This window comes from Micropterus dolomieu, linkage group LG03 (assembly GCF_021292245.1).
Source record: "Micropterus dolomieu isolate WLL.071019.BEF.003 ecotype Adirondacks linkage group LG03, ASM2129224v1, whole genome shotgun sequence".
NCBI lineage: Eukaryota > Metazoa > Chordata > Actinopteri > Centrarchiformes > Centrarchidae > Micropterus > Micropterus dolomieu.
This window is the reverse complement of record NC_060152.1, coordinates 24,958,772-24,980,409: the sequence shown is the minus strand read 5'-3', so window position 1 is coordinate 24,980,409 and position 21,638 is coordinate 24,958,772. Positions and strand designations below refer to the sequence as shown.

The following is a 21,638-nucleotide window of genomic DNA, read 5'->3' as shown; positions in this document are numbered from 1 at the left end:
ATTGTGTTTGCAGGTGTGCAATCATAGAGTTTCTTGTACCACTTCGTGGCCTAATTGGTCCTGTTGGATATATTTTCTCTAAATCTTTGGCAGAGGAAGTGTTTCACCTATGAACTCAGCAGTTTGATATCACAAAATACAGACATTGTTAAAACTGTCAAAAATGCAGTACTACATATTCGGCCTCCAAAGGCTATGTTTAAGGTTTTTGAAAGCATTTGGTCCGATTACACAAGCTGAACAAACCTCCTATTAGTCGACGTGTGAAGGATCATTGCTGAAGGACATTTGCTTTGCTGCCCATTATTCTTCACCTCTTGAGGAAATAATCACGCATGCCTTTGCTGAAGTGGACCTTTTTTCCGAGCTGATGTTTTTTACTCCGTGCCTAAGAGTCTCTGGAGTAATCTCCGGCTTTGAAGTATGCACAGCATCTTAAGTAGAAGAGCCCAGTGGAGATCGCAGAATCACTTTACCTCAGGAAACACGTCTACAAGAGGGTCAGTTTTAAGGGCAGTTCATGAAGCATGTTCTGTATCTTAACTTGAAGATGACAATTTACCTTTGATACCTAAGATTTATTTTCCTATTGTTTTTCTCCATGATGTCCATCTAGTTTACAATAACGAAGATCTTCAAAACTGCATGGACGTTTTAATCTTTAATTGTCTGCTTCAGTCTTGTATCTGTATCTGATCACCTTCCTCCACAGAAGATATAACAGAATCACCAACGCTAATCTGCACGGAAAATATCATTATCAGTAGACAAGCTGAAGACATGCCAAAGGGAAAAAAGCTTCCTCATCCTTTGTGCTTGTGTTTACTTTTCTGTCCCGACTGACTGAATTCTACAGAATGTTTTCCCATGTGGGACCACACACACCTGCTAGTCCTCCACTAAGTGTCGAAAACAACTTCACAACTACCCAGTGCTGCCTGTATCCATCTGTCCCCTCTCTCCATCATCTCTACTTTTATAACTTTGGGAGAAGAAAAATGGCGTAATCGCTGTTCTTTTATAAATAATTTGAATCTGCAGGTCAGATTTTCTATCTCTATCTGCTTTCAAAAAACAGTAAAATAAACCAAGTCGATGACATCAACTTGTAAGCATGTTTCTAATATCAACATCCAAAACAATAACGTCTTTATTTAGCATCTTTAGTTTATAATTGACAGAAAGCAAATGGTGTGATTGTCTTCAGTGAGACACCCTGTGAGAAAGACAGGATGGAGGAGAAGCCCAAGGGAAAGATCTTCTTCAGTCTGAGGCCAGGAGGAGTTCATATGGGTTTGCTAGGCCAACACTGGGTGCACTTCTTAATCTTTCGGCACTGGTTTGCTTTCTTTTCCAGGCTTAGAGTTGGCTGTGGTTTGTGTTTGCACCAGCTGTCAGCTCTGCTTTCTGACACACACTGCCACCCTGTGGAATAAAGCTGTCACTGGAATAGTACTACAAAAGTTGCAGTCGTTGCACTCTAGTCTTCTGTGCTGTTCACAGTAACCACCACAATATGCAGTATTATGTTTATGAATTGAGACATTTCATTGATCACAACTGCAAGAGTAGCAGAACACCTACGTTTGGTAATGTAGATTGGATTTTAAGAGCAAATGATGAGAGAAAACATACAATGTATTCATTGTACCTTGCGCAGGCGCTGCATGCCATCTACGTTTAACTGACAGTGGAGAAACTGTGTGCTCGCATGGCCACCCGAGACCTCATGATGAGTTCAGTTGCAAATGTTGGTATTGGACCCACCTCTAAATACACTTTGTTCTTCAGGCACGAATAAACAGGTGAACGGATCACAGACCATTCAACATGAAAACAGGCTATCACGCATCAGTAATGTGTTTACAGCATCTTGGTATTAGTGAGTGATATGTTATGAGTGTAGAAAGCTGTTTGTGTCACTGTCTGTAGCATGAAAGTGGACTAGTGGGCCCTTGAGCTGTGACATGTTTCATGTTGGTTACCGCGGAAAGACATGCTATATTGTGGCATGTCTCAGAAAATTATTCTTATGAATGTGATACATTTCTCCCATCCCTTTCACTGCAGAGATTTATCAGGGTCCCCCATGCATATGATCAACATCATTGAACCAGATGTATCAAAATAAGCAAGACTTTTCCATCCAAGTTGCACACCAAATGACTGCATTCTTATATGTTGAAAAAGGCAAACAGGTCAGTCTTTATTTATTAATTTTTTTATTGATGGTACAGTGTGTTCTGTAGAATAGAACACTTCAGTCCCTGAACAGAAACATTTCTTTCCCTGTTCACAAAAAATAAACAACTTAATTCCCATTGGTTTTGTTCTACTGTTATAGTTATCTTAAAAAAAAAATAGCATATGTTGCATTCATTTACAATGTAATAATAATTCCCCTTCTGGGGTCAACACAAACGGATAAATCAACATACTGTACACAAATATATGGCCCTACAGCAGGAGTACTGTTAATAACTTACATTCAGACAATTCAGTTGACACAGAAAAAACAAGCACACACACACAAACACGCCAACTCTTTGTCATTTTAGTCTTAGCACTTGGTATTGTTCTAAAATACTATTAATGTCTGTTGATTTTTTTTATTTCTCCAAAATGTGCAACTGATTTAGGATTATGAACTAAGGGGCAGCTTCAATGTACTGTATGCTTGTAGACCGCTAACTGTACCCATTGTTATTAACTGAAATGTTTACATGAAGCCAGAGCATCTTTATCATTTAACCATAATAACATAAAACGTTCATTGGCAACTGACTCAAAATGTCAGTGTGACATTTCAAAATATAAATACAAGTCCTTCACTTAAACATGTACAATGGACATTGAATGGTATGTGTCCTCGTAATAATCCAAGTATCTAATCAATATAATGAATTTATTAATTTCCCACTCAATATCATTGCTAGTTTAACCCCTTAATCATTAAGGATTTCAACAGATAAATGCCAGCCACAGAGCCAGCCATTTTGTCCATTCACTCACTCACTCTTGTCAGTCAGACAAGCAGTTAGCGGCCCAGTCCCAGTGTCCAACTACAGAAAGTGTACAAAACATCTGATAGGCGTTCCTGATGGTGGACACTGGAACTTGTGATACCTAAAACTTACCTTCAGCTCCTAAAACCAACATTTAGCAATTTCAAGTCACTCCTTTTACAGTTACATTCAGAAACACACACGTTTTATAATGCATATATTGCTATATTTTCACCCACACCCTTGTTTAAATTTCACAAAATAACTCATCCAGCAACCAGGTTTATACCAGAATTATGAAGGGGGAAAAAGTGAATGTGTTACAGTCTGTTTTATACACAGATATTCTTCAATTGGGTGTTGTTGTGGTCCCAGCCACTCTTTATTTGGGTGTTAACTTCGGTTTTGAGTGAAAGCTTGTGGTGCAGTAGTGCCTGTGGCAGACTTTACTTTCTGATGCTACAGCTCCCATCTGCATTTCATTGGAATAGGATGTTTGTCAACCTCCTCAAACTTCTTTACAGACTGTATGAGAATAGAAAGAACGGAGTTGCTCCCAAATTAAAACTGCACTAAACCAGTGTTGCGTTTTCTGGTGTCACAGTGTTTTAACAGGTGTCTGTATAGCTGGACCTGGTGTGTAATACTGTTTATGTGCTACGTGTCCCTGTGGATTGTAAATGAGGTGGATGCTTCACTCAAACTCATTAGGAGACGAAAACAAAGAGCCAGAAATAGACACAGACAAAAATCAGCATGTGTGGGGAGGTTCAGATGCAAATACAATAATTTGCACAATTATTCTCATTTACTCTACTGCATTAAAATAATAAAGTAATCAAATCAAATAAAAATGCAAACCCATACTTCAATGAGATATAGTATGTTAGCTGTTTTAGGCACATAAGAAGAGTCACAGCAAGATGACACTTTAAAGCCACAATCTGGATTCTTTTTGAAAATACAGATTCATACAGAAATGGGGGGGGGGGGGGTTACAATAATCTCACAATAATATACTCAGGGACAATAATCTCTAGTGTCAACATCTTAACTTCCATTTAACTCCAGTGCAATGCAATTCAGACACAAACCATTAAAAGGCCCAAATATAAGACTACAATGACCAAGGTAGGCAAATTAACCATATTTGAATTTGTTTACACATTTAAATAGAAATACAGTACAGCGAAAAATAAGAATGTTTAAAGTGGTCCAGCATTTTAGCTAAATAAAGGCTCTGGTAATATTTTAGCCCAGTTCAGGACTAGCAGCCAGCTTTATTATGGCTGTTTTTATTTTTACAATGGGAATTTACATTTGTCTCTCTGTCCTTGGCACCTCCAGCTCGTACCATAGACTGAACACTGAGATGACATGACGCATGAAATAGCCCCTTTGTGCACACAAAATGGTAGTCTTTGTGCACTGACAAAGTTTAGACGAACATCAAATATTTAATTCAAAAGCCAAAGACTAAATAGACCTTGTTTACTGTGCGTCCTGTCAGCAGTTTTTCAGTGTTTATGATGGTCATTAATAAGGGGAAAAAGCTTTCTACAGAACTGCATCAAGGCTAAAAACGACCCATGACACAGCACAATAACAATAACGCCTGCTGTGAATGAGTAATTGTGTAGTCCTTGAATATACTACCCCCATTTCTTAATAAATAAATCAGGAGAAAAACAATCTTATATTTGGGCCAATATAGTACATTCAAAAATCATGTGTTGTCTTTTGCCAGCAATGCACTCATTCAGGGTTGAGAAAGAAAATGAGACAAAAAAAAAAGCATTGTGGGAACGCTCTGCAGTGCCAGAATGGGCTTTAAATTTTATACAATATATGACACAGTATACTGCATATACAACTTATACAATTACAATGAACACACAGGTAGGCAACATACTCCATCATCATCAAGTCTGACGGTATAAGAGTATAACACAGTGTAACAGTGTCAGCCACTTCTGGGTTAATCACCACCATTTCATTTAGTTTATGCTGATCAGACTGATGATTGTTTAAAATAAAATCAGTTGGTGTCTGGGCAGGTTAGAAAAGATGACTTACTGTTTAGTCGAGTCTGTAGGTGGACTGGATTGTTAATCAGTGTAGCTGTTTGGTCTGCGGATACTCCATAGTTGAGGGATGTCTATATTAGTTCTGCGGGGTATTTGATTTTATAAATAAATGTGTATGTGTGCACATGTGTAACAGTGTGTTACTGTAAAATAGTGTGTTGTAATATGACCTAATACACTGAATATCTCCCATTATGTCCCAGTTTCACCATCACTGTTTTGGTCTTTGCTTGTTGAATCCCACAGTCCGTTGTCTGGCCTGGTGTGTCTCTGTATTATCGTCTGTGGTGTGACTGTTTCCAGTGCATGTAGTGTCTGCGGTATATGTATGGCCTTTGGGGCCAGTGTGTGATTTGTTTGCATTTTGCCCATTTCCTGTGTGGGCACTGTGTGTTGGGTATGTGGGGTTTGCATCGTATGTGGTATGAGTATCTCTGTGCTGGGGGGGCCTCCTGGATCCTTCATAGCCATACTGGCCCCTACCATGGCAGGATAGCTTCGATTCCTCCTCAGCCCTGCATTTAAACCTGGAAGCCCCCCACCCAGTGCACTGTTCCCCAGTCCAGTAGAGCCAAAGGGGGCTAATAAAGTATTCCCAGATGAAACGGAAGCAGCACGAGGGGGAAGGGTGTGGAAACATTTCAGTTTATCCACAAGTCGTAGCTTCAGCATCTCCGTTTGGCTGCCATCATCTGCTTGCGCCCCTTGCTCCCGCTCTGCCTCCCCCAGCACTTCCCTCAGAATGGTACGAGCTGGTTTAGAGGCAAGGAAGGTGTCGAAATATGGCGGGTCGTCAATGGAAGGGCTGAACTGAAAAACTGGGCAGGTGGTGGTAGAGGAGGCAGATTTGAAACGAGGGGAGTTGGGCGGGGTGGAGGGCTGGAGGAGTAGGGTGTCTGGGGGTTTCCCCAATCGTCCGGGTTCTGTCTCCCCTTGTGTGACGCTGCTCCTCAGTGCTCGCACTCCTCCCACGGGTGTTGAAGCTCCGCTGGCATCCAAGCCTCGGTCCCAGCTGCGGGGGTCATACACTGAGGCAGAAATCCCATGCTCCAGCAGGAGGCGCACCAGGCCCAGAGAAGTGCTAGTAGTCTTGGTGGAGTCCCTAAGGTTGGTGGAGGACTCTGCTAGGGACAGGGAGAGGGAGAGGCGGCGTGGGGTACAGCAGGGGGTGTAGGAAGGCGTAGGCGGGGCAGAGAAGGGTATAGGAGAGCAAATGGGGGTAGGGGTGCCGATGCAAGCACTGCTCTGACAAGAGGCTACAGCTGGGCTGGAGATGGAGGAGTAAAGGGTGGGAAGGGGGTTGAGAGAGGGATGAAGGATGATAGAGGAATTGAGGAGAAATGAGAAACAGTATGGGTACAGGGACATAAATTAATGTATTATCAAGTCTTAATACAGGACTTTTAGTTACAATTAAGACTCATTAAAAAACATAACCATGCGGGAAATAAACCTTTTTTCTTTTTGTGCAATTGAGATGTAGAGATCAGTTTCGGCCTCATCTAAGTCTGCATAAAGCCACTAGTATTTTACAGACAGACACATTGTTGGTGACCAATAACTTAGCATATTTTAAATAAAAACCACATCGGCAGCATAAAAGCATACAGACACATTTTACACATATTACACTATTTACCACACAATAAGGTTATATTAAAATCCCTGATATAATAAGCTACATGGTGTGAGGCAACTAAGCACAGAAGTCTACTGACTAGTCTTCCAGTCAGTCCAATGGAGCCAACTCAGGTGTCATCACATGACCTTTCTCAGGTCCTTTGGTCACCCGGGTAAAGTGGTAATATACAAGGTGGATATGGTTACACCTCTCTTGAATCCGGAGTTTGCATAGTCCCTGGTCCTGGGTACTCACAGTTTACGAGTCAAGTATTTTTCCTAAAGTGTTGAATGGCTAATTGCAGATGCTGAAAGGCCAGCCTTGATTTCAGAATGGGGCAACGAACTCCCCCGTGTATGACAACTTGTTATAAACTGACCAAAGGATCAGATTAAGGTCAAGTGATGACACCTGAGTGAGTTCTTATAATATATATATATATATATAATCTCAATCCTATTTTCCATGCTCAGATCCTGACAAAGTTACATTTGATCAGTGACCTGAGTCATAGCATTGTGTCAGGAGCTGGAGTGTTAGTTAGGAACATGTTGACAGGGAACATTAGAGGCAAACTACATGTCGCTCCACAATGCAGTGACCATCGGGGGAGTTAGAGCAAACTGCTGATGTTATCTGGTTTCCACACACCCACAGTCTTTAGTGATGCACTCCCATGCATTGCCTCACCCATGTGCACCCTCAGTGGGTGCACTCAATGGGTCTGCTCTACTCCGGCCATGACAACCGTATGATACAACTCCACTTCATCTTCCTCATCAGTTGACCTGCCAAGGCCAATCAGACAGCAGGGACTTTAGAGAGTATGAAGTCAACCAGGTGCTGTGGCATCAAAGGAGCCCTGCCTTAAAATCTATTGGAGGGGAACAAGAGGGGGGGGGGGTTGCTCCTTGGTTGAGAAGGAGCTATTTGATTTACAGTACAGAGGACATTACAATTACAGAAGGTCTTCTTTTCATTTTCTATGTAAGGCTTCCTGCAGCAGCAGCTCTATCTCCTTAATGAGCTGTATGATAACACCTGCAAAAACGGAATCCAGGTAGAAAAGTGATTTTCTGCCACCAAGTGTTCAGAATAACACACTACACTCAATAGTGCACACCAAGGAATAAGCACCAGTGCTTCAAACAGACATTTTAAAATGGAATACACTTCAACAGTAAAAAAAAATAAATAAAAAAACTCTGGAATTTACAGTGTTTACCTTGGGGACACAGAGGTCAGCTGATCAGAGGGGTGGAGAATCCTGCAGGTGGTGAAGGTGTATGTAGAGCTAGTATGGGACATACACTTCCCCGGGAAATTAACTAGAGGAGAAAAGAAAGGATGGAAGGAGAATAAAATAGAATAGTAGGCGGTTAGTAGTGAGTCAAAGGGCACCAAACAACACTGCAAAAGCACTGTGCACAACAAAGTGGAGAAAAAATAGGCCATGATCATAGAATAAGCCCCAAGCAAAAGCATCAGCATTCATTAGCTTCCTGATTTCTAAGAAATTGAAGTGATGATGAGTTAGACAGGTTGGCCAGCATTTAATCAAATTCACTTTAGTCATGAAGGCGAATATCCACAAACGTAAAGGCAGGACAACTCACTTTGGGAGATTAAGCTTCATTATTTGAAGGTATACATACACTATGCTTTGGTTATTGATAAGAGATAGGTTTGCAATTTTTCAAGTCTATATTAAAATAATAGTTAGGTGCCCATATTAACAGGGACACAGGTTTTGCTTGCTGTAATCATGCCTCTTGTTCATACTGGCCATTGAGAGATCCCTTCCTAACATGCTTCCAGTTTAAGTGATGGGAGACATCATCCAAAGTCCTTCTGAAGGTTACTGCCAACACTATTCTTTTTGAAATAATAATAAAAAAAGTTTTTTTATTTTTTAAATACATAAATACATCAACTATTGCATTTAGAATTTTCTTCACTAAATATTGTAGGAAAATGAGGAGTAATGACGACCCCTTGTTTGGCTGACTGTACTGTATGTGCAGGGGGAATTCAGCTAAACACTGAAATGTTAAGAGTTTTGCCAAGAATAAAGTTATTTTCTATTTAGATATTCCTAGGTTTGAAGGAATCCCTGCACCAACGAAGAGTGCTGTGTAAAATGTTATCTAAGAGAGTGCTGTTCCTGTTTCACAGAACAAGGTCCTTTGACCTTTTTGTTAAGAAACTTCTCGTGTCACTTTGGTTCTGCCTGTTATAGTGGTTGGACAACTAAACTTAAGAACTAACTGCAAGAAAAATAATATTGTTCTGTATTAAATCTGTCCCCTGACACTCATGTTGGTAGTAATGAATTTAGAACAGCTGCTACCAGTAAAGCTCAGGGTGGAGCAACAGAAACAGCATCATATGTACAATATCATAAATGTTTATGCTCCTCAATACTATCACACATAACAATGGTACATATTCAGAGAGGCTATGATACCAAGGCCAGCATGTGTTCATGTGCCTCGAGTAAATAATGTTGCCAGGCTCTCCTTTTCCTACACTGGTGCTGCTCAGGACTTTTTCATGGAATAGGGTCACAGATTTATAAGGACATTTTTCCTTCAGCCATAAGATTGCCCTTGTTGTACTTTGGTGTTTTAATGTGGGAGTTTGTCATTTCCTTTGTTGTGATGTATTTTTTGATTTCAGGATTTTCTTGTTTAATTTTATGTATATCGTGTGTTTGTCTTGGGACCATGTTGGGGGCAAAAAAGTGTTATCAACATGTTATCCCTTACCCTTAAGCTACGAGGTCAACGCTGATATTAACCAGCCGTGGGCGCCATGTGTTCATGTGACTTGGACAGCTGCGCTTATAACACCTGATATACACGTACGTGCTCACATCCTGGACCCTAGCCATGACATTCCTATGTGCATGTGATTGTTTGGTACACTGGTGTTTTAGTGTGAGGGTTGACTGCTAGAAGAAATTAAATAAAAACTAATAGAGCCAAAATGTTTTCTGAATGAAATTACTATCAATCACACATGAAAAACATGAAGGAATTCTGTGCTGCGGATCACCGCTGAGAAAGACTGAGATTATTAGAACTGTAAAAGACACCACAAAGGCATTGACCTCAGAAGATTTGTTGAAGAGGATAGGAAAGTAAATGTGATTGGTAGAAATAAAGTGGCTGTGAAAGAAGGTGGGAACTGAAGTAAATGAATGAACAAAAAAAAAAGAAAAAAAAAAAAGATGTACTCTGTTTTGATGGGGTTCGATGACTGAACACGCGAGGACTGCCGGTGGGGTGGGCGGGTGTGCAGGTGTGTGCACATGAGCGTGATCGTGCAGGAAGGGACGTCACATTGGGGTTTTGAGATGTCCAGTGAATGCCTTTCCCCAATCCCTCGCCCTCCCACCCCTCCTCCCCTATATCCCCATGCTCCAGGGTTGCAAGGGAGGGTGGATACAGTGCAGTGCCCTTAGCTAAGTGCTCCCTCACCAGGCATACGGTCCACTGTGGCGGTCTGTAAGGCCTGGAGCTCCTTGAGGTCCACGTGTCCGTTCATCTCGGAAGAAGAGGGGAGAGGAGGAGAAGAAGAAGAAGGGGAGGGGCTGGAGAAGGAATAGGGCATGTTTGCATGTCCATCTTTTGGTTGATTTGCTTCCCTATCCCTGCACATTTCTCCTTGCAACGTTTCCAACTGGCTACAGTCATCGACGTCCCCATTTTTGTTGCAGCAGTCGGAGGGAGAAGAGGTAGAGCGAGGCAGATCCGTGGAAGCAGAGCCCTCTCCCGACAAGCCAGTGAATGAGTCGCATGAAAGTTCATCCTCCTCTGGCTGGTCCAGTTGCCAGCTGTCTTCCTGTTCCTGGTCGTGTGCTAAAGTGCGGAAGCCCTTTGTGACCACACCTGGCCGATGATCCAGCAAAGCACCCATGTGGGGCTGAGCCAACTGCTGCCATGCATGGAGAGTAGCAGAGCCTGGAAAAAAAAAAACAGTCAGAGAAACATTCATGTTATCTAAATCTGCCTCAAGCTGCTCTCCGTCACTCAGGCATCTCATTCAAATTGATATGCTGCCCTCAATACTTATTTGTCTTTTCATTGTTTCAGTGTTTTGGCGGTGCTGGTGATAATGAATTTGATCAATCAAACTTCAAATTGTTCCATGTTTCAACCCTGAAGTACTCTTCCTATCACCAGTCTACACATTTTTATTAGCTATAGCCGTTTTTTACACTGTTATCTTTGGTTAAATTGTATCTATTAATTCTAAGTATGTAGTACTTCAGGCACAATTTAAATGTTAATCTTTAATTTGGAGTGTATTGTGTTAAAATTCAGCTCAACATGCCGTCACACTAATTCTGTGACTGCCTTCTGCAATCGATTTCTTTTTACAAATGAAGTTGAAGCTTGTTACTACTAACTAAGTTACTAACTATACATTTTTATCAGGGGCTGAAATGCCTTGCTTAAGGGGAGTTTCACAAAATGTTAGGAAGGAAGACCATAGACACACTATACTCAGTGACAGGCCTGCTCCACTGAACCTAATACTGCCATCTGACCCACATAACGTCAGCTTCACAGATGACGTCTCAGCCAACTGCTATAAGCTTTACATTTTATCACAGTATCATATGCTGTATCCAAAAAAAGCCCTATACTATATTTAGACATATCTGTTCAGTAAATATAATTTCTGTGTTTAAATGTGTGAAAATATACTTCAGTGATTTACTGACAGATATTTTAATGTATACAAGGACACACACACACACACACACACACACACACACACACTTCTTTGATACAATACGACATGCCACATCAGGCAATGTCTTTCTGCTTATTAAGGGTCCTCGCACCTAGTACATTGGTCTCATTTCAAGTCCAATGAATGGTTGTTTTCCCATGATACATGAGGTGTCAGTACATAAACTAACTAAACTAAAGACTAACACAAAAAGAATGAGAGAAAAAAGGAAGAAAATTAGTAAGATTTTATTCAAGTAGTCATCTACAAAGGACACGCTGAACAGAAAAAATAAGGAAAGTGCAAAGACAAGACAAAACCAAAAAATGAAGAAAAGAAAAAGGCAATCAGAAGAGGAGTAAAAGGGGTGGGAAGTACAGAGAGTAGTAAACACTAAAGGCTCATACACTAAGACTACTCTAAAAAACAGAATATTAACGTGTTTTTTAGTTATTTTCTGGACTGTTGACTTTTAAGGGCTATATGATCAGGTCACAGTCAGGTATGATATAATTATGAAGGCAAACACCGTCATGCAAATAATTTGAGGTTACAGAGAAATAAAAAACATACAAATGGGAGAAAGATAATAACCAACCATCATTAGACTTGAAATTAAACATTGCCACATACTATATTTAGATTTCACTCTGAAAGCAAAAGGATGTGTTAACAGTTCATAGCTTCATGTTTTTGTCTTTTGCTAGCAGCTGGTGTAGTTATCAGATTTCAGTGTCACAGTTTGAACACCAGGTGGTGCCACAAAACAGGAAATACCAATGTGACAACAGCTTTTTGACATTTGTTGTGCTTCTCAACTGGGCATTTTTAAAGTGAATGAATGCTTTAAAGGCTTCATATTGCACATATACAGTTTAAGAAAATATTTTCAGCATTAATGTTGTTTTTTGGCCAACCCAACAACGTTAGGATGTTGGGAGGAATCATCGGATGGCAGCAAGTATAGTAACACTTCAACTCTACAAACGTCACAACCAAAACAGTATGAAAATAAACAATTATAAGATAACAAAGATCCTCAGTTAAAAAAAACTAAATCACAAAATGTTTTCTTATGCCTTAAAGGTGGAGTGAGATTTCTGTAGAAATCCAACACTAAGACAAATGTCAAGAAAGAGAGCGAACAGCAACACAGCAAGTAATGTAACTATGGTTAGCTAAGTCGTGCGTTTCTGCATTGACGCTAACATGCAGAGACTGTTCCAGAGCCAGTACATCACCTCCAGACAGCGATACTCAACTATTTTATTACCATAACTAACATCACAACAACAGCATGTCCTGGTGAACTAGAAAGTAAGATGAATGTCCCTGGGAAAGTCATTTAATGTTACCTGACACACAAATCATGGCTGGAATAGTGTTGTGTGGCGGGGTGCGGGCCACTGTTTGTTTCAAACATAACATTTTTTTTCAGCGCACACAGACAGCTAGCGGACCATGAGGAGAATTTGACAAAAGACGTGTATTGGATTAGAATCACTTACCCCACTTTTAAGTGCCACACAGCAAAAACTGTGTAAAGTGCTTTGTGATGTATTCTAGACACATGTAACACTGGGAACATGCTTTGTTCTCATAATATATAAGCATTATACTTTTATGATTCAAACCAGCAGCACACAGCAGGCTGTCTAATATTCTATACTTCAAACCAGCAGCGTGGCTGTGTGTTTCTGAAGTAAAAGGAGTGCTGGAGATTTAAACTGCCCTCCTGTTGTTCCAACACCTCAAGCAGGCCTGCGATTAAAGCCACTGGAGCTCTGAGGTGAGGCTGAGCGCTCGGCAGGCTGCCCAACTCCAACAAACTGGAGCTCCTGTGCAGGGTTTGAGGACCCTGTGGGGCACTCAGAAAGATTTTGGACTGACTGTGGTTATGAAACATCAGAAATTGATTCTTGTGCTGGTTCTGATGGACTTGGCTTTGGTTCTGTGATTGGGTCTGACTCACCTGAGGGTGACTGGTATGTTGAAATATATAATTTGAATTTTGGCTCTGGTTTTGATTCTGTTGAGGCTTCTGAAAATGTTCATTTTCATTGTGCAAGGAATTCTGATTTGGACTCTCTTTTTCATTATGTAGAGGAATAGAGGACTTGTGTCTCTGGGAGGAATAATCACCTTCTAGCGGCTTTACTATTTGCAGCTTCTCCGGCAGGTAGGATCTCGCTGTGAACGAGTATCCCGACCAGGCGCTTCCCAAGGAGGGGTGCGAGCACAGTGACAACAGGCTCTCCGTCGGCGTCCCAGGGCCTCCGCTACTCCCCCCACCACCTTTTTCTTCTTCTTTGGCCATGTAAGCCAGCTTTCTCTCCCTCTCCTCCTCGAAGAAGCGTTTTTCTGAGAGGTAGTTGTCGCGGCGGAGGGACAAGCGCCGCAGGGCTGCCTCCAGATCCCTGCTACCCGGGGTCCCTGGGGTACCAGGGGGCCGCTTGTTAGAGTCCTCTGACCTGGAGAGGGAGACATAGTTGATGTCGTTGGGTTTCAGTGAACGCAATCGCTCTATCTCACTTGCTCTCTGGGTTTTGTTATTCTGTAAAGCTCCGTTGGTCCCTGTTGTGTTAGATAATAAAAACGCTAATGACTGACAGCTAAAACATACGCTCGAGTCACTAGGCACCAAGCACAAATCCTAACATACACGACAAGACACAAAAACAAACGCCAAGGTTACCAACAAACATAGAAATAAATCAAAAGAAGTGACAGTGTGAGTGGCAGCCCCTTGGTGACAGGAGACAATGAGGAGTAACAGGAAATAAACGGCAAAGAATCTGTCCGTACCCATCGTCTGCACTCTCTAAGATACTGCTAGTCCTGTTGTCCAGGATGATCCCGCTTCCCATCTCGCTACCATATATGGAGTTGAAGCCCGGCGTGCCCACCCTGCTGGAGCGCCCTGAGGTGAGGCACGATGTCTGATTGGAACCTGGGATGTTGAGGGGGGAGGGGGCTAGCGATGAACGCTGCTGACGCATCAGGTTCAGGTTTTTCACTGTCTGGAACACTCGCTTTGGTTGCAGTCTGGAGAAACATGGTCACAAAATTTTAGGATATCAACTCTCATTTTCGCCATGAAGTTAGACAAAAGCATTGACAACCCCTTCTCTATGGTTTCTTTTTAAGGTGAGATGCAAAATACCTCTGCTCTTCTACGTCCGGATCATCCATCTGAAGTTCCTTCCTCATGGTGCCCTCTATTTCTGCTGCCAGAGAGTCCTGGAGGAGAAGGCAAACAGATGTAGGGATTTTGTAGCTACTGGGACCATGGAGATGCTGTGATACTGACAGATGTTAATAAATATAAGCTCACCATTGGGAACAGACCCAGAGAATGGAAACGCCTTGATGTGCTGACTGGTAGAGTTTTATTTCTCAGGTTCTTCAGCTCCTCCTGAGCCTCATGAAGCATCTCCATGCACTCTGCATATTTATCTTGTAACTCTCGCAACTGGAGGAAGGGCAAAGAAAGATCAAGGGAGACAAGATGGGAAGAAACTGAGAACTAATAAACTGTTATGCAAACAAACTGTGCTGTGTAATGCATATATAGCTCTGTTTTCATTATGGATTTTAATAGTTTTACCATTTTTTTTGTTGTTTGTCTTTCTGTTAGTGGAATACATACAATAAATTACATTTAACTCTCAGGCAAGCTTTAAGTTTGGGAATAATTAATTAGGTACTGGTGGTCTGATATTGAACCATTATTGATTTTTAACAAATATAACATAAAATGCTTCTGAAATACATTACCTATCCTAGCTTTAAGTATTAAGTGGTCTAATGTGTTGGTTGATCAGTTTTGTCTTGAAGACTTTCCAGTTTACACATTGGACCATGCCAGGGTACTGTAATTGTTATATGAAGGTCTGAAATGTGCTTTTAGTGATAGTGATACGTCACATGTAGTGCTATAAAATTACTTTGACAACGGAGTTACCAGTATTTTGATATTGTAATCAATATTGTTTGTAAATACTTAATCCCATAAATAAAAGACAAATCTTCTAGCAATGTGGGGACCATTAATATTAGTTTTGGAAGCTACCACTGGTGGAAATCCAGTGAAGTCACGGTCAGCTGGTTGTGAATTGCTTTACCTCAGCAGTGAGCTGTCGCTGGGCGTCTTTGGCTGCACCTAAGTGCTGAGTCAGCTCCTCGTTCTCCACGGCATACTACAAACACAGCAGAGATAACAGGATGACAGCTATGAAAAACAATGATTCCAATGCCTTCAGTTAATGCTACACATTCTTAAGCCAAATATGAATAACCAACGTAACATATTCACATACTGAGAGTAGATATTTAACATTATCAGTAAGAGATTGGGGGGGGGGCTGTTTATACCATCTTGGCTTTCTTTTGGAGATCTACTATCTGGGAGAGGAGATGTGTGATCTCCTCCTGCTGTCTGGAGACGTCGTCACTCTTCCGGGCCAGCTCTTCAGCCAGAGAAGAAATCTGCAGGTTGGAATTACCTGGAAACATCAACAGGTGTTCATTAAAAGTGAGAATTTGCCCCCCCAAAAAGCCTTTAGAGAGTGAGAAGGTAGTAATAGTAGTATGACTCCAATCAGTCGAATACTCACGTAGTTCTTTGACACAGTCATTGACAAGTTGCTGCTCTTTCTCCTCATAGGAGATGGTTTCTGTCTCCAAATGACTGGCCTGAAAAAACAAACAGACATTACTAATCCATCCTGAACACTGTAGACACTATTAATCACCCCAATAAATAACTCCTCCTAAAAGAAAACCAGAAGGCAATGCTCAGACTGTAAGACCTTCTAATAAAAACAGCAAACTCAATAAAACAGACAACGGATGCAAATTAGCTGTCAAGGTAAGCCCGGCACATCTACATTGAATGGTGTTGACGTCAGTGTTGATTAATGTGCACTGTCCCATATGAATGAATGAATGAATAAAGAAATAAACAAATTGAGATTTTTATGCTTATTATTCTTGGTTTGGATGTCGCTCACTATGACATGGGTTTTTATCATTTGAAAATAACATTTAGATGCAGTTGTACTGTAGTAAAGCAAGCAATAGTATAGATTTAATTAACATGCTGAAATGTATAGAAAAAATATTGTGTGCGTTTGTGCTCACGTGCGAGTGTGTGCCTGTACCTCACAACGCAGTGATTTGTTTTCTTCCTCCAGGTCTTTGAGTTTCTTCTGCAAGGAATCCAGGGGGAAAAAAGTTGGAGTTGACACATTGGTTTCACTGGGACGCACACTGCAAACACACATGTAAGTGAGAAACATGTGAATCTGTAGGCCAATCAATCATCCATTACTAAAATTAAAATCAGTGTGAAATGGCCATTATGTGCAGTCGTCGGCTTTCATGCATTGGTACATAGTCTCATGCCTCACACAGCTTATGAAATCTTAGGAGGGGAGTGTTTTTAATGATGTCTTTGTTCACAGCAGTTGAGAGACTTACGGTGTGGAGGTGGTAGACTCCCCCTCACTTTCCTCGGCAGCACTGGTATAGAACTGTAATAGCTCATCTTTCATGGACAAGTCATGACGCAGCTGAGATACCTATATGTGGTATGGAGGAGACATGTAGATGCAGGACAGTTAAAGTAAAAGAATAGATGGCTACACTGTAATGCCCCAGAGCCATGACGGTGATTTTGCATGTTCTAAGAAATGCCCAACCACCACTACCGTCCCATAAAAATGACAAAGAGATATGTACTTTTTTATAAAAGACACTTCAATACGGTCACATATGATCACCACCAAATATAGAAGCACACACTCTTTCGCTGCATACCTCCTCTCGTATGTGCTCTACTTGCTCCTCCAGCAGTTCGTTCCTTTCACTGAGGGCTTTGTTTTTCTTCAGCAGTGACTGTCCGATGCGGGCTGCTAACTCCAAGTCACGCTCTTTCTGCTCCGAGAAAAAGATTTAATTAAGTGTTTTAACAGCAAAACTATTATAGACATTCAAGTTATAATTTGACAGTTGGAAAATACTTATTTGCTTTCTTGCTGTGAGTTAGACGAGAAGATCGATACCACTCTTAAATTCGGACAGAGCCAGGCTAGCAGTTTCCCCTGTTTCCAGGCTTTATTCTAAGCAAACTGGCTGCTAGCTCCTGCTTCATATTTAAACACACAGATATGAGAGTAGTAATGATCTTTTCATCTAACCCTCTGCAAGAAAGCAAATAAGCGTGGTTCCCAAAATGTCAAACTTTTTTAAAATTAAAAAAATGTCTCAGAAAATGATGATGGACATGCAGCAAAAGCTAGTTTAAAAAGGTGAGGGTTGATTCACATACCTAAACAAGGAGAGAAAAGGTGGAATGAAGAAAACAACAGACACACCATGTCTTTCAAATGGACGCTTAATACCATAATCTCTTATTGCTTGCAACAGCACAAATCACTTGTAAGTGCAAACCCACTGGCGCACCAGAAAACTCCCAACACTATACTGAACTATAATTAAAAACTCATTATGAACCTGTGTGAATGACTGCCAGGCACTCCAGTGTTTCAGTAAGTCTGGCTGCAATCAGTAACAATATTACTGGCCTTACAGTGCCACTGAGCAACACAAAAGCTATTGAGTCCACACCTATTTGGATCAGGAGGTTCAGCTTAGTGTTACCAAACATTGAATAGTAAATATTAATGCACTGTCAATCAAAGGACATAAACTTTTCATAGCAAAAGAGGTAGAAGTACACTGATCTCTCACATGGAGCGAGCAGTTGTCTGTTTGTTGATGGTATGAAATCTTTGACTGTCTGGCTGTTGAATTTCATGGTTCATTTAACAATGACATCATTCGGTCTGCACAGTTTTTATTTATGCAGAGAAAGTCAGCTGAGCTCCTCACTAGCGACTTCCTGCCTGCCACTCTGTTGGTCACTGAACAGCTGATGAGGATCACTTAGCTTTGAATATCAGCTGCCGGGAACTAGTTTTATGATGTGGATCTATCAAACCTCATGAAGCAGCCTGTGTTCAGACATTTGACCAATGCACCTCTCAGTGAGTGTATACTGTAGTCCTTTGTGTTTGTTTTCTTTTAACTGCTTTCACTCGACGTGATCTTACCTCTTCCAGTAGTCGAGTGACAGCATCAATGTCACTGTAGGTCTTCGTCATCTGGCCCACTCTGTCAGCACACAGTACTGCACAGATACAAAAAGAAAGGAAAGGAGTCTTTAAGTCTCCAAAGAAAGAGGATTACTGAACAGTCAGTGCCCTCAATAATACATCACAATAATCACATATTAATATACATCCCACCCAGCTATAACAGTTGCATGAGAGCAATGCACAGTATTTGAGTCTGTATGATTGCACTCCGGTAGTGGAAACACTCAACATTCTGTACTGACTGAGAATATGTTGCATTATGCAACAATGTACTTTAGTATGAAAATGTGTGAAATTTGTAATGTCTGTAAGCAATACAATTTAGGAAATATGTCTTTGACGTCTGAATAATTGTTAAATATTTACAAAAAAAATTCAAATTCCCTAACTCAATATAAGATATATATCTAACACACAATGCTGCTACATGTTGGATTAACTAAAATTAAAATGATTAACAAATAAACAGTGCCTCCCTGTTCCCCCTGCTATCTATTTTCTCCACCACTCTTTTCTTGTTCATGAATCATATTATATTCCTAAGAAGTACACACCCGCACATACTACACTTGTACAGCATGAAATATAACCCTCTATTCATCAACCTATGTACCTGGTGATTCAGAAAAGATAAGTTACTGAACGCAGACACAGTGGACAATGTCAGGGGCCACTCCCCAGCAATGCTATTTCAGTTACATGAGCCAAGTTGATTATCAACTCCCTTCAGGCCTCAGAGAAAGCTCTGACATTAGTTAATCAGTTCTCAGTCTGACTGAAAGAATTATTCACCTCTGTCTGTATAACTCTCTGTCTGGAGGAAAAACACCCCCAAGGGGCATTCTGACAATAACAACAAAACTATTTTCTCTGCTCTTTGAGAGTTTTTGTGGTCCTTGGTTTGTTTCCAATTTGTTTGTGTTTTTCTGACGTTACATTCCCACTTCCATGTAGATAAAATGACATGGAATTTACTGTATCAGAGGATGAGGATGATGTTTACTTTTGAACAGTCTTGTTAGTCATTTTTAACACTGTCAGCTGGAGAGAGAAGGTGTGTGATGTGACATTGTCTGGAGGTATAATGGCCAACATCTCATAATGTGTTACAACACAGAACAATTCCCGCTTTTCAGTTTCAACAGAAATGATATTTTACTCCGGTTGGGGACAAATGTCATATCAGGCACGTTTCACAGTAGCGCCAACTCAGAGGCCTCCTACAATGCAAAACAGAGTTGGCCAACGCAAATAACATTTTCATATCCTCATACATGTGAAGCAGTGTACAGCAGCTGGAAACAGACACAAGGCCTCAGCTAGCTATGCTTTAGTTAAGGATATTTCCCATCATTATCATCCATTATTAAATAGGTTGCTCTTTTCCAGCCAGACACAGTTGAATGAGCACATGACAATGAGCAGCTTCACAGAGACATTTTGTTTAATTAAATAAGGGCACCTCAAAGTGTTTGTCATCCATTTTGACCCTAGGGTTTCCAGGATTTGAATCGTTTCCCTCTTTTGTACCACACTTCAGACAACTCAACACTGCAAAAACATATGTCCTAAAAAGATTGTACTTGAACAAGTACTCTAAACGTCTACAGTACTTTATCAAAATCCTAACATTAGCATGCTAAGAAGCTCACGACGACAGACTTTCATGGCAATCCACACAGTTGTCATTCACGTATTTCAGGCTGGAACAAAGTGCTGGACTGACCAATATTGACAACCACAAAGCTAGACTGCTGGCTTGGCTAAAAATTAATTACACAATATTCATAGTGCAGAGATTTTGATAATAAGGCTTATGGGTTATTACCTACTTCAAACATTTAGATGATGATAAAATCTGTCTGAAACAAACACAGTAAAGTTGAGTTGTTAACGCACAGAGGGCACAAATTAGAATGATGATAACCACGAGCGTGTATATGACTGGTGAATGCAGATGTAGTGTAAAAGCGCTTTGAGTGGTCGAAAAGACTAGAAAGGCTCTATACAAGTACGGAGCATTTACATTTACAAACACACCCTGCATCATCTATCCATTTGCTCTCCAGCCTACAATGAGAATGCCCAGCACACTGGTGCAGCTAGTTTACCTGTCATACTTTCTCGAAAGACAACATGGCTATGATCCTAGGCAAACTGCCTACTTTTACCAAAAATAAAATTCCTGCGTTTCTGTATAACTTGGCAATGACAGCGACAAAAAATGTCCTATTCCTTTAGTGAGGTCAGGTAACATTCTCTTACTGATTTACTTTATTAATCCATTTTAAATGTGCGGTGAAAAGGAAAGGTGAAGACACAAGTTACAGAAGGAAACTATAACCTGGACTGCATTTAAAGGAAATGTATCTTAATACTGGAAGGAGGTGGATGGAATGTTTTCTTGGTGTTTTATGATGGACATGAGAAGTCAAATGTTTAGTCTTATTCACCAGCATCCTCCTAAATAACAACAGGTGTAACGTAAAAACAAATATAAGGGTTCCACCTTAATAGATTAGTTTGAGTTGTAATGTAATTAAAGCTAGTAATTAAGAAACCTTTTAGCAGACTCCTGGGAGCCAGAAGTCTGGAGCTCTGGCTCCATCAGCAGCACCCTGTTGCTACTAGGCAACAGACAACACACAGGTTCAAGGACAACAAACATACCAAGACAACGGACAGGAAGAAGAAGACAGTTTGTGTGGAAATGTTAAAATGTTATATAATGGAAGTGCGTATCATCAAGTACCATTTCCTTATTGGATCAGGGTTGGTATTAATTGCCTCTGTAAAAAAACAAACAATCCCAAATACTTCAGTCACTGCACGGTCAGAATTTCTCTTCTATACAAGCAAAATATGTAATAAAAACCACACTTTAGCAATTCACTTTCAGTTGCTCAGATGCATGTCCTCCTGTGTCATCATCAGGTCCCTGTGTCTGTCTTTCTGCTTTCTTTTTAATCATGCCTGTGAACAATTCAGGATGGTCACTCGACCCTGAAACAAATCCCAAAGT

General features: G+C 40.8%; 1 protein-coding gene across 4 annotated transcripts in view; it reads right to left on the bottom strand.

The window, feature by feature from the left end:
* Positions 1–2,205: 2,205 nt before the first annotated feature.
* Positions 2,206–21,638, bottom strand: part of trak1a (trafficking protein, kinesin binding 1a) — a 37,047-nt gene continuing 17,614 nt past the window's right edge. For 2 of the 4 annotated variants that reach the window (XM_046043693.1, XM_046043692.1), the window contains exons 3-16: positions 18,572–18,648; positions 17,277–17,393; positions 16,938–17,038; positions 16,619–16,727; positions 16,073–16,151; positions 15,831–15,961; positions 15,581–15,655; positions 14,791–14,928; positions 14,620–14,696; positions 14,262–14,501; positions 13,599–13,927; positions 10,196–10,678; positions 7,939–8,041; positions 2,206–6,359 (exon numbers count right to left, since the gene is read on the bottom strand). In XM_046043693.1, the coding sequence (XP_045899649.1) occupies positions 5,285–6,359; positions 7,939–8,041; positions 10,196–10,678; positions 13,599–13,927; positions 14,262–14,501; positions 14,620–14,696; positions 14,791–14,928; positions 15,581–15,655; positions 15,831–15,961; positions 16,073–16,151; positions 16,619–16,727; positions 16,938–17,038; positions 17,277–17,393; positions 18,572–18,622 (3,108 nt within the window). In that variant the 5' untranslated portion in view covers positions 18,623–18,648 and the 3' untranslated portion in view covers positions 2,206–5,284. Of the gene's footprint in view, positions 6,360–7,364; positions 7,588–7,938; positions 8,042–10,195; positions 10,679–13,598; positions 13,928–14,261; positions 14,502–14,619; positions 14,697–14,790; positions 14,929–15,580; positions 15,656–15,830; positions 15,962–16,072; positions 16,152–16,618; positions 16,728–16,937; positions 17,039–17,276; positions 17,394–18,571; positions 18,649–21,638 lie in introns of those variants that run through there. The other 2 variants (XR_006824289.1, XM_046043694.1) reach the window with 2 other exon arrangements.